This window comes from Phaenicophaeus curvirostris, chromosome 4, assembly GCF_032191515.1.
Source record: "Phaenicophaeus curvirostris isolate KB17595 chromosome 4, BPBGC_Pcur_1.0, whole genome shotgun sequence".
Taxonomy (NCBI): Eukaryota; Metazoa; Chordata; class Aves; order Cuculiformes; family Cuculidae; genus Phaenicophaeus; species Phaenicophaeus curvirostris.
The window spans coordinates 68,511,246-68,526,861 of record NC_091395.1 but is presented as its reverse complement, the minus strand read 5'-3'; the positions used below and the strand labels follow the sequence as shown (position 1 = coordinate 68,526,861).

Sequence of the window (15,616 nt, the reverse complement as noted above, 5' to 3'; positions counted from 1 at the left end):
GTTTACAAGGAGGTAATAAGTGGGCCTAATCCATCCCCAGACATACTTACAGGTGGTCCTTGAGGTCCTGTGAAGCCAGGGACTCATTAAATACACTTCAGTCTGTTTTGGAAGTTGAATGCATCTGCAGGCAGGCATGGGCTGATGTTCTCTGCTGATGGTGATAAGCATGGACTTGACAGTTTTCCCATGGTTTGCTTTGAAGGAAATAAGCAATTTGGGCAACACTCAACAGAATGCAGCATAAATTCTGAACTACTCGAGTGGTTTGGTTTGTCCTTATTTGTGGGCTTGCCCTTGGGCTGTTTCTAAACTCCGTGATTCTTTGTGATAAGCAGAGGGTGGTGAAGTTCAGAGTTCAGTTGGGCCAAGTGAGTTGTGGTTGTAAGAGTGAGCCATATGTTTGGATCTGCCAAACGTCATTTGCAACAAAAACTTGGATGTAGAGGCATCAGAGTGGCTGACAAAGCTCAGAAGAGAGCTTGTAGAGAGTGGTAGTGAGCCTTCAAAATAATTCTTGTGGTGTTATGTGGCAGATGGTGCAGGCTGGTGGTTGTGATGGGAAGATTGTTAGGGATCTGAACCTGCCAAGGGAGACAAGGCTCCTTTGCTACAACTTCGCTCATTTGAAGCTTTCTAGGTATACTGTAAAAGGTTTTCTGTGCAGATAAAAGCATCATTTCTTCTCTGCTATACCTTGTATTTCTTCCTGGGTGGAGGAAAGCTAGTAATTAAAAGAGGTTGTAATAATAAAGATGTGCATATGTGCTTACTATAAGGAAAAAAACAAGAAAAAAAATAATCTGACTATGACTTCTAAAGCCTAAGCCGATTGGTTTAAAGGCAAATACTTGAAACAGTGTGGAGGTGTCTGTGTGTGTTTATTTAGCAACTCAGTGGGTGGCAATCACTGAGCATCTAAAACTCAAGTGTCTTAAGTGCTAACAGATTTTACTGGTAGTATCCTCTTCCGCAGAGTCAAGGAACAACTTTTCTTTTGCTCATTGTGTTCAACTGGCTCAGTTCAGTTGTTTGTTCCTTCTGAAATAAGAAACCAGTTGTGTCTTGAAACATTTTTTTAACATCAGATTTCAGAATTAGCAGATCTCATCTTTTTCAAGTCTTGAAGTAGATAATTTTCTTCACTGCAATGATTTTAACGTATCTGCATTTCAAAATAATTTATGCAAACGTGCCTTTTCTGTGTGGATCCACATCTGAGGTGGGTTTAGCTAGTGAATCTGCAAGTCAATTCCTAATCAAATTAAAATCCACAAGGAAATACAGTTTAAGACGCATCACTAAGAAAATCTGAACATAGTAAAAGAATAGAGTTGTATGTAAATATTTACTGGTTATAATGTGTAGAAGATAAATCATTACTTAAATGAAGATACGTACAATCTTTCATGCTACATAGTAAAGAGAATTGCAGTGACTTGATATTATTATACCAGCAGATTTTAATGGTACTGGTCCTTGCAAAACTGAAGATGCATAATGAAACTGAGTGTTTAAATTGGGGTTCTCCTTATTGTGTGAACCCCAAATTTGAATCGGTATTACTGAAATTGCTCTGTTTTGCCTTCCTGGGACAGGGAGCTGGATTCTGCTACTTGATTCTCTTTATCTATTCTTCCACTTCCAGGAAAAGGGCTATCAGTTCTTCTTGTCTCATTTTTGTAGTGAAATTGCTAAATGTCATGATGGCAAGGGATTTCAACCTTGCCTATTTTGTTTATAATGGAGATAATTACAGTTTGCTGAACTAGCAAGGCATTAAGAATTGAATATTCTTATAGCAGTTCAGTGAACTATGGTTTGTGTTAGGGAAATTTTTTTAATCATGTACAACAGGCAAAGAAAATAAAACTTTTCTGAAAAAGCTTAATTTTAATTTGATATGTCAGGTGATCAGGAATCAGAGGTTTGAGTCTCAAGGTGTTGCAGAGGTACCTTTGTTGAACTGGTTGCTTGTCAGAGGAAGGCTTCAAAAAAATATTCTGAAAAGGATTTTGGAATGGAGATTAAAGTAGCATTCCCACAGAACTGGGATAATGTTACACAAAGGAATTCTTGTGAGTGGAAGAAGTATGTGTGTATGAGCAATACCAGCTGAGTTTTCAGGCTTTCTAGTAGACCCATGCAGTTGCTGATTACAACATACAAATTTGAAACGAAGCCTGGTCAGTGGGTGGGGTTTGCATTTGGGCTTTTCAGATTCCAACAGCCACATGCTAATGTAGTGATGTGTGTGTTGTTGAATGAACCTAAAATAAGTGATTTGTGAAAAATATGCCTTACATTGCAGAGTCGGTATTTCCGAGCTTGTCTCCAGGCATTTGTTTGCAGTCTGAGCATACTTTGGTGGGGTCCATTCTTCATATTAATGAACATATGTAGTACCCCTTTTTCCTTAATAACTTAAATTCTGGTTTATACAATATTCCTTTAATTATGTCTGCTTTAACTTTTTAAGTAAAAAAAAAAAACAAACAAAAAAATGAATTTAGACCTTGAACCTCTCTGTCATTGTCTGTGAGAAGGTTTGGAGGACGTCCAAGCTCCTGAAAATCAAGCTGTGTAGACTGCTTAAAGAACTGGAGGTAGTTTAAATGAGAACTCGTGCATTACTTTTGGGAGCGTGTACATGTGTAACATATCTGACTTTTCATATATGTTAGTCTACTTTTATAATCTTGTATTATAAAGTCTTCTTCTCTCCTCTAAAATATTGCCATCCAATTGCACAAACGTGGTTTCTGTTGTTTGGGAAGCCATGCTAATATTAGATGGATTTGGACTGTTACTCTGAAACAAGAAATACTTAAGAAGTTCTTAATTATTTCCTTGATTAATTATTCTTCTTCTCTCTTCCCTCTTCACAGGCTCCTTAAAACTGTGCTATGAATGGTGATTCTGGAGTGGGGGTGGTGACTTCACCACCTCCAACAACAGCCCCTCATAAAGAGAGGTATTTTGATCGAGTTGATGAAAATAATCCAGAATATTTGAGAGAAAGGAATATGGCACCTGACCTTCGACAGGATTTTAACATGATGGAACAGAAGAAGAGAGTTTCCATGATTCTTCAAAGCCCAGTAAGAAAAGAAAGTGCTCCATCTTTAAAGTGATAAATGTATTATCTCTGTTTTTAATATCCCTGTAGAATTTGAGAACTTTGTGGTACCTTTACCTACATTTAATCTTTTTTCTAATTGGGCTGTCTTCTAAAATATCTTAATTGTAGCCTAATTTTTCCTCATGTTATCCAGTTGAATTTTTATTGTCTATTCATGAAGCAACTCCTCAGCCTTGCTTCCAGAATTCTCTGTGTAATCATCAGTGTTTTTTCATATATTCCATCCAGTCTTGGTCAGACTTTTTTCATTTATTTCATGTATTCAGTATTCATTTAAACAATTAAGTAATGTTTGTAAGAGTAGTTTACTGAAGGCAGGTCTGTCCTGTGCTCAGTTTTTCATGCATGATTTTGACATATGAAATTTTTTTATATATATCTTTCTGAAAGGGTGCACAGTAATGAACTATGAATGATTGACATTTAATATTAAAGGTGTTTCCCTTGGGGAGGTAGTACACAAAACTATTTCTCTCATAACATTTGTTCTTTTTCTAATAATTGATGAGTGACTTTAGATACAAACTATTTCACGACTCAGCTTTATTAAGAATAGGGATGTAGTGGTCTATTTACTGTTTATCCCTGTGAAATCAACCCATTTTATTTACATTCACTTAGTGGCAGGAATACTTCTTTCAGTACAAATTCCACTGTTTTCGTCAAAATAAGCAGCTACCAGCACTAGTAAAAAAATCTGTTTATTCCTTTCAAAGTTAAAACTTTTTAAAAAAAAAAACCCAAAACAACAAAATGGGAAAAAAAATATAAGTGGTTAAGCATTTTAAAAATGTATTGGCTATTCCTTCCTGTGTTCCCAGAAGCCCTCTTGGCTCTCAATTCCCTGTGAACCACACTGACAATTTTCCTTCTCTTTTCTGGTTCTACTACATTTCCTTTCATGTTTTGTGTTCAAGTTGATTGTACATCCTGCTCCTTCTTGCAGAAATCCCTATTAGTAGGTTCAATGAGTTTTGGTGTTTGAAGAGTGTGCTGGAATTTCCATTCACAAAAAATGTGACTCATATCGGAGCTCCAGGGAGCAACGTTTTCAAGTAACAGTGTGCACCCAGTAATTCTGCGCTGAGCTGTTTTTTGGAAGAGGTGTAGGATGTTTCCATCTAAGCTCTAAAAAGCAGTTGTGATTGAAATTCATTTGAACGTGGTTTACAATGGGCAATGTCCTGTTGCTAGGCTTTTTGTGAAGAACTGGAATCCATGATCCAAGAACAATTTAAGAAGGGGAAGAACCCAACAGGTTTATTGGCTTTACAGCAGATTGCAGATTTCATGACAACAAATGTACCAAATGTCTACCCTGCAGCACCACAAGGCGGAATGGCTGCGTTGAACATGAGTGAGTGCACCTTAACTTCTAATAATATAATTCTTTTATTTTTGAAAGGCTTAAAATGAAGACAGTGTGAATGAAGTGAAAAGTACTGTGAAGTTCAAGTGCTATCCTGTTCTGCTCACAGGAATGTTGCAAACATGAAGTGAATTGATTAGTTTCTAAATGCTGTAGTGATATGCAATGTGATTCATATATAAAATTTATATCAAAAGCTACTTCAAATATGGCGTATTAATTGAAAAGTAAGCCTGACAAACCGTCATCAGTAAAAAATTAAAGATTTAAACATTGCTGATTTTTATCACATGGGTTGCCTGCAGGGAATTGAAATGCTCATTAGTAGTCTACTAACGGTGTAGGCCTTTAGAAACTAACTATATTTGCCATTGAAATACTGTTTGCAGCTTTCTCCTGTGAAGCGATGTTATAGACAAGAAACATCAGCGAGTAAAACAAAGAAGGAAAACAAAACCTCAAATGTGTGAAAGCATATGCACACAGATTTTCTGTTAAGATAATACAAATCCGTGTCTGTGTTCCAAAATACATCTGTAATTTAGACTGTAGTATGGCCTGGTTCTGTTTTATCACGGTTACTTTTTAACCACGATTCTAGTTTCACTGGAACAAGAACTTGAGTATTTGTAATTGTTTACCATAGTCCTTCTCTCTCTAGCTTCCACTTAATTTTTACTGATTAAATGGACCCGTGTGCATCTTTTCTTTGCAGTTCTCCTTTTTATGAATACGGCATCGTGTATCTCAAAAAGTGGAATATTTGAGTTGCGTTTTTCTGTTAACAATAAAGTTGTGGTTTACAGACAGTCATTAGTTTGAGGGAGAGAAAAATATTTTACTAAGGAACGCACCATCACCTTAGCACTAACTTCTCCTTTTCAGGTCTTGGCATGGTGACACCAGTGAATGATCTGAGAGGATCAGATTCCATCGCTTATGAGAAAGGGGAGAAGTTGTTACGATGTAAATTGGCGGCTTTCTACAGATTAGCAGATCTCTTTGGCTGGTCTCAGCTTATTTACAATCACATAACAGTGAGTATTGAATCAACAGATAACTGAACCAATTGTTTTAACATACAAGAGCATTGCGTCCCTCTCCCATCTGTCATTTTCTCTGTGTGTGGCAGAGGAGCAAAGTGGTATTGAAAGTAGTATAATAGTGGAGAGATTTGTCATTGCATCTCAAGAGTAAGAACTGGAACAGCTTGGATGTCAGCTACCATAGCCTGAATAGAGTCTTAAGAGAGTGTGCATGAAAGTTCTTATGATGAAATTAAGATCCCTGAAAGACAGTCTTTCAGTATCTTGAATGCTTTGAAGGATTGTATTGATTCTTCTGCAAGGTCGTGTCTTAGTTTCCTTGCTGAGTACTAAACCATCTTCTTATTAGTCATTCAGTTGTATTTTAAAATTCAAGGTACCAATGTTTTTGAGAAAGAAGCCATAGTATTTCTGAACATGAGTGAACTACTTAGCTTAATGGAGTGTGCCAGCAATTTTCCTTGTGACTGAGTAATCGCTGGCATCCATAAAAATAATGACAAGGAGGTCAAGTCAAGGAGGTTTATATGCCAAAAGAATGATCAACATGAGTCTCGTGAGCAAAGGCACAGCTGTGGTGTGCAAACCAGTCAATTGTTCTCCCAACAGAGCTGAATTGTTTTTCTTCTACACAGTGGAGGTTGTCCTTTATGTATTTTTAGTTATTCTAGCTGCAGTCTGATGAAATATGGTAATTTTATTAATACTGTTTTTGAGATTTCAAGGTATATTATTTATGAACTGGTGAAGTGGATACGTTATATGGGTAGGCATAGAATCAAGCAATGTTGGTTAGATCATTTGGTCCCTTTAGGAAGAGAATATATCCAAAAAATGGTTCTTGTAAACAAGCCTGTGCTGTCCCCTGATTTTTCATACATGACAGGAGAATTGATTTTGTAAAAGGGACATTAATGCAGTAAAAATATAACTAGGCTAGCAGATTTGAAAATGGTGTTCCAATGTAAAGTTCAGCCTTGGGAATGTTTCTGCATTTAGATAAAAAGGGAAATGTAATGAAGAGCAGCGTGCCTGGGGGAAGTGGGCAGGGGCCTGCAACTGGGATGGAATGCCTCAAATTTGCTTTCTTTTGGTGGGGGGAAAACACAGGAAGATTTTCTGATGGTGATATGGATTGAGATGGAAGACAGTCAAAGCATTTTAAGTATGAGATACTGCAAGTATTTTAGACAGTTTTGAAGGACAAACTGATGCTGAAAAGCTCTTGGTTAATGGTTTGTCAGCAGCAGTCACAAGTTGCAGTTCACCCACAAACTCCTCTAGTGAATAGCAGTCGGAAAGTCGACTGACGGACACAATTTACTTTCAGAAGCTGATACAGAACAGGGCTATTATATTTACAAAATAGTCCTTTCTTTATTTGGTATAACCTTCCATTAAGTAATAGCATGGTGGTAGGGCACTCCTTTAGGCTGTGGTCAATGCCTACCGCTTCATGCAGAGCTGGAGTTGGACTCCAGGCTTTTTTTTTTTTTTTTTTTGTGAGTGGATGCTTTCTCTGATCATTAGGCGACTGCACTCAAGTTAAAAGCTGCCAGTGCATTTCAAGAGAAAAGACACATCAGCCTTCTGAAGGGCATGTATGTGAAGTTGGTCAGAATGTAAAGTCGTATTTTTTTATTTTAAACTTAATTGGACAAAAGAGCAACAGTAGAAGTGAGTCAGGGTACTTGGTAGAAAACCTGCAGTACGCTGTACTGTTCACAGGTGTCTTGCAGGGACCAGCACCAGTGATGAAACCTTTCTCAGCATCAAGATGTTTTAGATCTGTGGACCAAATTATTGTGTTTTCTGACACGCTTCTATTTCATACCTCCTGTTTTACTAGGGTAGAAGTACAGTTGGAGTATAAAGTCTTTCTTCTAAGAAACCCAGTAAAGTTTTTTACTCATTTCTCTTGGTGTCATTGCTTTTATCCACAGTAGATGAGTTGTCCTTCCCACAGGACCTAAGGATTTACTACCTTCCACCAGTGTGAAGAACTCTGGCATGTACCTGCCATCTGGTTTGGTTCAACATGAGATAATTAGCTCTGCTGCACATTGATTATCTGTTGTAGGATACATGGAAGTCATACTGCATGTGTTATAGGCATACTTGCCGATTCCATGCTCAAGATGTGAAAGTAATTTTCATGGTTCTGAGCTTTCTTGTATGCCTTAAAATATTCTTAATAACTTTTTACTCTTGTTTTATCCTTAGGCCAGAGTAAATTCTGAGCAGGAGCACTTCCTCATTGTACCATTTGGACTCCTCTATAGTGAAGTTACTGCATCCAGTCTGGTAAGCAATGGCCATTTTTCACAGCTGTAAAATATGAACAGATGTATCTGCCCTGTCTATAGATCTCTGTCACTGTTTTAAGTTCTATCCTAGAGGATATTTTACTTTGCATTATGTGTTTAGAATAGTTTTGTTCAGTGTGGTTGGTTTTGGTAAGCCGAAGTGTCTCAGAGGTTTCTTTGCAACACGTTCACCACCAGGTGACCTTCAGTTGTTCAGGCTGTAAAGAGGAGCCAGGTCACTTGGATAGCTAACGTCATCATGCACTTGAAAGCTCTTGGCTATTGTCAGGCTTGTTGAGGGAGATAGGATGTATTTCAGACATCAATGGTGCAAGCCAGTTACAATTTCAAGATGTTGTCAGATGCCTGATGTAGTTGCCATCGTTTAATGATGTAAGCAGCTGAGGATGCAGATAAATTCAGGTTTTGAGATCTAATGATTGCAGTTGAAGATTCAATTCCCTTAACTGTTAGCTAGTAGGAAGCATTTTATGAGCATTTATCTTCAGTGTAGTTCACACTGCTGCTGAAGGCAACTTGAGTTAATATTGCTGGCTCTCTTGTGTCGAAAGAAAGTGGAAACTTTCACACTATTCTTTCCACGTGGCTACTGTAAGGTAAGTATCCCCTGCCAGAGAGGTGAGGTAAGTGTGTGCAGAGTTGTAACATTTCAGCCTTGTGTTGTTCTTGACGCCTGAAGGTCCCAATACTCCCCCAGCTCTCTGTTGAGTTGGCACTCTCGTACAGAACTGCACCGTAACCATCTGTAAAATTTTGATTAAAAAAGCTATAGGAAAAGGAATGCAGAAAGCTTAGACCTGCTCACTCTTGTTCCTACAAGATTTTTAGAAGAGGCTAAGGGCCACGCTGTGGGGGTGTGTTTTGGTGGTGTTTTTTTTAAAAGGTATTCCGCTTTTATCTCTACATCCAGGAGCGTAAGTACCTTGAGAATGGATGTAGTGAAATGCACACACACAGAGTAGAGAGCATGTTCACATCAAAAATAGCTTTCAACGGGATTTAATTAGAAGATGGAATATAGTAGTGGGGCATGTGGCTTAGCCAGATGAACAAACTGACCAGCAGTTTGCTTACAGCACTAGCCGTTCATCGCCCCTTTCTCTTCATTTCTCCCATGCTTGTTCTCCCCTTCTCCACTTTGAAACTCCCATTTTCTCCAATCTTCTTCTCTTCCCAAATAAACAACTTGTGCATAATTTCGTTTTCCCTTTTATTCCAGTTTTGCTACATCCATATCCAAATTTGGTATTTATAATATTATCACCTGGGCAATCTCAGCCATCAGTGTTATGGTTACCTAGGTGCTGGCTTTTCAAGAACCTACTCCCCAAAAGGTCCCAATACTGCTCTTCAGGTATCTGTAAAGTTTGCAAGTTTCTTCTATAACTCCACCATAACTCTCTGAAATGCAGCCATTTGTCACAGCGCTGTCTGTAACTTCTGTCAGCTTCTTGCACCGTTACCTGTTACGTGCAGCGATTTCTCATGTCCTATCCAGTAGTTCCTCATGTCCTCTTCAGTTGGCTTAATCTCAAGCCGGGGCCCTGGTCACCTGCCTACAGCCTTATTGTGCACATTTTTACACTTGTTAAAATAAAACACTGAAAGAAATATGGTTTTAGAGCTTCAGTGGTAGATGCTGAATTAAATGAGATTTTTGGCAGTTTTGATTGATGTATGAAACTAATTCTTTTTGTTTCCAGGTTAAAATCAATATTCAGGGAGATGTAGTTGATCGTGGAAGCACTAACTTGGGAGTAAACCAGGCTGGTTTTACTTTGCACTCTGCAATTTATGCCGCTCGACCTGATGTTAAATGCATTGTTCATATTCATACACCAGCAGGGGCAGCGGTAAGCACACGTTTTAGTTTGTCATCTGTCCTGTTCCCACCACCTCACTCAGCTGGAGAATAGGTGGATCCACTTTAATCACGGGTTGTCTTCCCTTTTGAAGGGCACAAAGCGAAGCCTGTCTTCACATATGTGGTTCTCTTTGAATCAATTGGATCCGCCTTATTGGGTTGTTACATGAGTGGTCAGATAGTAAATTCAGCTCTGTAATTGGAAAATAAGTTTTTTATATTTTTGAGTCCTTTAGCACAGAAGAGCATATCTTATAATAGTGAGTTGTAGGAGCTTCAGCATATTTTGTTGGGTTTATAAAGCACAGTTTATCAAAATTTTCTTAAATCTGAAACTTTTCTAGTACCTCTCATAAGAGAAACTGGTTACAAGTCAGTTTTACTGCTTTGGAATTTTCTGAGTCATCTGGTGACTCTCTTTCAAAAGCTTATGTTCTGCTATTTTTTTCTTTAAGTTTTTTTTTTTTCTTCTCATTAACAGCACTGGTACAACCATCTTAAGGATAGATTATCAGATCCCTAAAATGGTGAATTATGGAGAAGTCTTTAAAAATATTTTTTAACTTTGCCTGCAGTGCTGTGGAATTACTGGTGTCAAAGTTCATCACTGAGTTTCTTCTTGTGGGGTGGGAAATAAAAAAAATAAAACTGAAAATCAGAGTGAAGTGAAAGGAATTAAGGATGCAGTTGATTTGGGGGTTTGTGTCCCTCATCTAGTCTCAGCATACTAGTGTTGATATCACATAGCAGCAGCCTTACTGAGTCAGACTAAAGATCAATGTGCACTTCGTATCCAAGCCAAAAGCTATGAAAAATAGAGGCTTTAGGGATGGAGTGCAAGACCATTATGTATGTGCCTGTACAGATACATAACTGTAACACATTATTATATATTTTATTAGAATGCCTGTTATGTTTTCTTTTTTGTTGTTGTTTGTTACATGAAATTCAGTTACTTGTTTTAATATTTCTCAGGTTTCTGCAATGAAGTGTGGTCTGCTGCCAATTTCACCTGAAGCCCTTTCTCTAGGAGAAGTAGCTTATCATGACTACCATGGTATTTTAGTGGATGATGAAGAAAAGGTGGTTATTCAGAAAAATTTGGGGCCTAAAAGCAAGGTCAGTTTTTACATCTACAATTGAAGTACGTGTGTGAGGGTGGGAGAGGTATGTTCCTCAATCAAGAGCTAGAAAATACTTGCCTTCCTGCTGTTAACTTCCTTTGCAATGTCTCTCTAGGTCCTTATTCTCAGAAATCATGGCTTAGTGTCAGTTGGAGAGACTGTTGAGGAGGCTTTCTACTATATTCATAATCTAGTGCTCGCCTGTGAGATTCAAGTAAGAATTTTAGTATATTATGTTACAATGCAGCCTACTATATTAACCTTCCATCACATTAATAGTTGCACATTTTACTAGCTAAACTTGTGATCTAAGCTAACACTGTGATCTGTGAAATCATTATCTTATGTGAGAATATCCAAACGTTGGCTAAACATATAATAATCAAATACTAAATTGGAACCATTGGTTTGATATGTACTGCCTATTAAAACAGAGATATTTTCAAAGCCTTAAGACAAGCTTTATACAAGTCTGTTAGTTTATTTAGCTTTAAAATGAAGTAGATTTCTTCTGGTTTCTGATGTCATTTTATTTTTTGTTTTGGGGTACCCCTCCCAAGAAACTAAAATATGACTCTGTTGTTCTTAAGGTACGTACCCTGGCCAGTGCAGGTGGACCTGACAATTTAGTGCTTTTAGATCCTGGAAAGTATAAAGCCAAGTCTCGTTCCCCCGAGTCTCCAGCAGGTGAGGGTACCATATCCCATCCAAAATGGCAGATTGGCGAACAGGAGTTTGAAGCTCTTATGCGAATGCTTGATAATCTGGTAAGGCTGGCATTTCTGTCTTATTGTTTCGTATGATAATGTATAAAATACTTCGAAAGCTGCAATAAGGGACACAAGTAAAGTCTGTGTGTAGTTGGGATAGTTTTCATAGCCTGCAGCCTCTTCTTTCTTAAAGATTAAAGGCCCTCAGGGAGGGAGACAACATGAAAAGCACCACAGAATTCTACAGATGTCCTTTATGCAGAGAGCAGGTTTTCTTCTGTGTTCATAATTGAGCATTTATCAGTGAGATGAGAGGGGGTCCTTGTGTAATTTGCCACTTCCAAATGAGAGCACTGTGGTGGTTGCTACTCCTTAGTCTCTGTCCTACTCTCTGTTCCCACCCCCTTCCAAAACACATAAAACAGTGTTAATATTTGGTGCAGGGTCCAGCATGATTTGACTTTGTGAGACTGTGCTACAAGCTAGAATCTTTAGTATGGGGGAGAAAAATCTGGCTAATTCATTAATAATTTGAATATTTAATGTTTTCATATCGGATAAAGTGATCAGCTATAGCCTTAAGTCAATAGAAAAATTCTCATTGATTTTAGTGAGCAATAATGGGACTGGTAGTGTAGTTGGCTATGAGTAGCAAACTCCAAGTATCGCTGACTGGCTCCTTCAGTAGATTCAGTTAAACTTCATTTTCTCCGGGGAGTGTCGGTTTTATGTTTCTTACTGCAAAAAGAAAGCAGGATCACAAAGGAAGTAGTATCGTACATAGTAAGCACATAAGAATATAAAGGAGCTTTCAGTCATCCAATACGTGCCCTTTCTGTTACAAACAGCCACGTATCATATTGGATAGTTACCTACATTATGCAGTAGATAATTATTCATGATGCACTCGAGCATTAAAAGATGAAGCAGCAACCATGATAGTGCCTCCACAATACTTAATGCATGGAAACTCAGCAAAGAAAGAGAAGTCCACGTAGTCGGGGCTGAAGCTTCTTTACAGCTAGCTTTAAAGCATTTGAATGCCTATGGAAGGGAGGCAATTCACACTGTTTTTCTTTGAGCCACGTTGAAAATAGCTTGCTAGTGGAAACTTCTTAGAGAAATTGTTAGATGTTAAATATTCTTTGTATGTTAAATGCTGAGCAAAATATGGAAGAAAGTAGAGGAAAATTACTAGAGCTTTAGGGAAGGTAAAAAGGGGAAAGGATATAATTCAGAAGAAGTAGGAGAGATCAGCAACATGAAGAAGATAAGGGAGAGGAGACAATATGGACATAATTGTAGCATTCTTGAAGCCTTCACTTCTATACAATATGTTGAATTCTGGATGTTAGAATGCAGAAGAAGAATTCTACCTGCCTATGCTTTGTGTCATACAGCTCCTTTTTTATATCCATGATTTACAATTGTGAGAAACAGTCAATACATTTCATAGCAGTAAAAAAAAAAGAACAAACAAAAAAAAGTGTAGCTGGAGTATGGTACAAAGGAAAGTGAGGTTTCTGCATTTGGACTTTAGTCCAGCTCCAATGACTTGAACATTTACTTGTGAATTCAATGAGAAATACCAGGAAACACCAGTATGCTGCCTTTTTTTCCCCTTCCTCCTCGCTCCCGGAGGGAAATCTAGCTTCTGAAGAAGAGTGTAACTAGACAGTTACCACAAAGTACGTGTACTTTAAATGCGCTCGAAATCCAAACATATCTTGCCTTGTTGCAGTTTTATCATACACCATAGGAAGAACTGTCAAAAAGAGAAGGCAGGACTGGTAATTTAACCAATAGCTGTCACTAAAATGTACACTTCCATTTGTGTAGTTACAGCTATCAGTCTTCATTGCTGAGTCAAATAATTCCTAAAGTATAACTTACAAAACATTACTTCAGAAATTTCCTGGGAAAAGTACATTCTTAAGACTTCTACAGAGCATAAATTTGAGCAGTGATGTGATAGATCACTAAATTATATTTCTCCAGTTACTTGCTATAAGACAGCAAATTGATTAAAAGCTGGCTGGCAAGTAACTGTCCCCTTACTAATGGTGTAATACCTACTGGAATACATACTTTGATCATGACGGGAGCTGAAATTTTCATGCTTGAGTCCCCCATTTTAAAATGCAGACCTTAAGAAGAGAGTAGTTTCATAAACAGTTATGAGTACTGTGTTGTTTTTAGAAGTGTCTCGGTAATATTTAATGAGTAAATTAGTCCAGTTGAAAAGAAAATAGTTATTTTTTAGTCTGTGAAATGCATAATTACAGAAGTGGTAATATTTTTACTTGCATGTGAGAAGAGGCAGACCCATCACACTGCTCTTGATGAACTTTTGGATGAACTCAGTGGCTTTTTTCAGGACTACTGTAAATTCTTCGTAGAACTTGGTATCAAAGTTTAAGTTTGATCTATCATAAATGATTACTCATTTAAATCAATGGTTCAGAAGTTTATTAGATTGGAAAGGATGCTAATGTAGCCTCGTTACTGTGTCACTCACCTTTGACGTGGCTTTGTTCACTATAACTGGTGAACAGCAGGCAAAGAAAAGGCTGTTTTGTAGAATGGTTTTTGTATATAATGGTATCAATCAACCAAAAATGTAGTGGTCTGTTGAAAAACTTGGAAATGTAGAAGACTAATTCCGTTACTCTGCTTTTTCAGGGTTACAGAACCGGCTATCCGTATCGATGCCCTGCTCTGAGAGAGAAAACTAAAAAGTACAGCGATGTTGAGATCCCAGCTAGTGTCACAGGTTACTCCTTTACTAGTGATGGTGAATCAGGCACTTGCTCCCCCCTCAGACACAGTTTTCAGAAACAGCAGCGAGAGAAGACAAGGTGGCTGAACTCTGGCCGAGGGGATGATGCTTCTGAAGAAGGGCAGAATGGCAGCAGTCCCAAGTCGAAGACTAAGGTGTGGACGAACATTACACACGATCACGTGAAACCCTTGCTGCAGTCTCTCTCGTCCGGTGTCTGCGTGCCAAGCTGTATTACCAACTGCTTGGTCTGTGCCTACCTTACTGTTCATAGTTAGATGATGTAGAGCAACTTGGGGTGGCTGGCACTTAGAGGCTTTGGGAAGAAAAAAGATTACTCTCCTAATTCTTTTCTTTTCTTATATGAAAAGCCTAAATCTGTTTTACTAACCACTTAATTTGGCTGTGATTAGAAGTGAGCTGTAGAAGTCATCTCGCTTGTTAATGCTTAAAACTGCTTAAGACTTTGGAGCCTTTAGTTTTATTTTGGCTTTTCAAGCTAACGACCAAACAGATTTGAGTCATAGTTTTGACTGAGTAGGTTATGCATTTAAGTGGTTTAATTAAGTTTATCTATGTTAGGGAACTACTAATTCTATCTGCATGAAAGCTTTTCTGTTAAAACAAAAATTTAACTAACTGCTCAATGTACTTCTGTTAGAATAATCGGATTTCTACCCTCTGTTATATATGTGCCGATTTGCAAGCCACTTGCAACCCTTTCTATGCACGAGAACTGATTTAAAAGTATTTAAGTGTTGGCTTTTTTCCTTAAGCAGTTTTTCTTGTCTAGTTTCTCAGCTCCTCTTTCTGTCCTCTTTACTATGCTTTTGTCTACCCCAAAGCCTCTGAGTGTTCACAACCAGCTGCCTTCTGCATGTAGTGTTGCATGTAAGTAGATGGCCATAAATGGAAAGTCTTTCCTAAAGTATCAGCTGGGTGTGGCATGACTAAAGTGCAGCTCAGGCCATCAGCAGGCACTAATCGATAGATTCTGCAACCAGTGCTTTTTCTTTTTGTTTATTAATGCTGCTTACAGTTAAATTTTGCACTGAAAGACATGTTAATTGAAAAGCAAAAGTATCAAATGCTTTCAAATGGACATCAGTAGCTGTTGGTGTGTAATTGTGGGTTTGATATTTTCTTGGGCATATACAGAGCATTTAAAATGTAGGCAGGGATTTGCACGCGGACAAGCTTTTGTAACACTTTACTTCAAGCTGAACTACAGTAGTTAAGTAGCACTTCAGTAGTG

General features: G+C 38.0%; 1 protein-coding gene across 17 annotated transcripts in view; it reads left to right on the top strand.

Moving 5' to 3' along the window:
• The window catches only part of ADD1 (adducin 1), a 62,373-nt gene that overhangs the window by 27,690 nt on the left and 19,067 nt on the right, over nt 1-15,616 (top strand). For 11 of the 17 annotated variants that reach the window (XM_069856440.1, XM_069856435.1, XM_069856439.1 and 8 more), the window contains exons 2-10: nt 2,889-3,101; nt 4,337-4,499; nt 5,397-5,548; nt 7,781-7,861; nt 9,588-9,737; nt 10,724-10,867; nt 10,988-11,086; nt 11,463-11,639; nt 14,265-14,609. In XM_069856440.1, the coding sequence (XP_069712541.1) occupies nt 2,907-3,101; nt 4,337-4,499; nt 5,397-5,548; nt 7,781-7,861; nt 9,588-9,737; nt 10,724-10,867; nt 10,988-11,086; nt 11,463-11,639; nt 14,265-14,609 (1,506 nt within the window). In that variant the 5' untranslated portion in view covers nt 2,889-2,906. The remainder of the gene's footprint in view (nt 1-2,888; nt 3,102-4,336; nt 4,500-5,396; nt 5,549-7,780; nt 7,862-9,587; nt 9,738-10,723; nt 10,868-10,987; nt 11,087-11,462; nt 11,640-14,264; nt 14,610-15,616) is intronic. The other 6 variants (XM_069856443.1, XM_069856436.1, XM_069856441.1 and 3 more) reach the window with 1 other exon arrangement.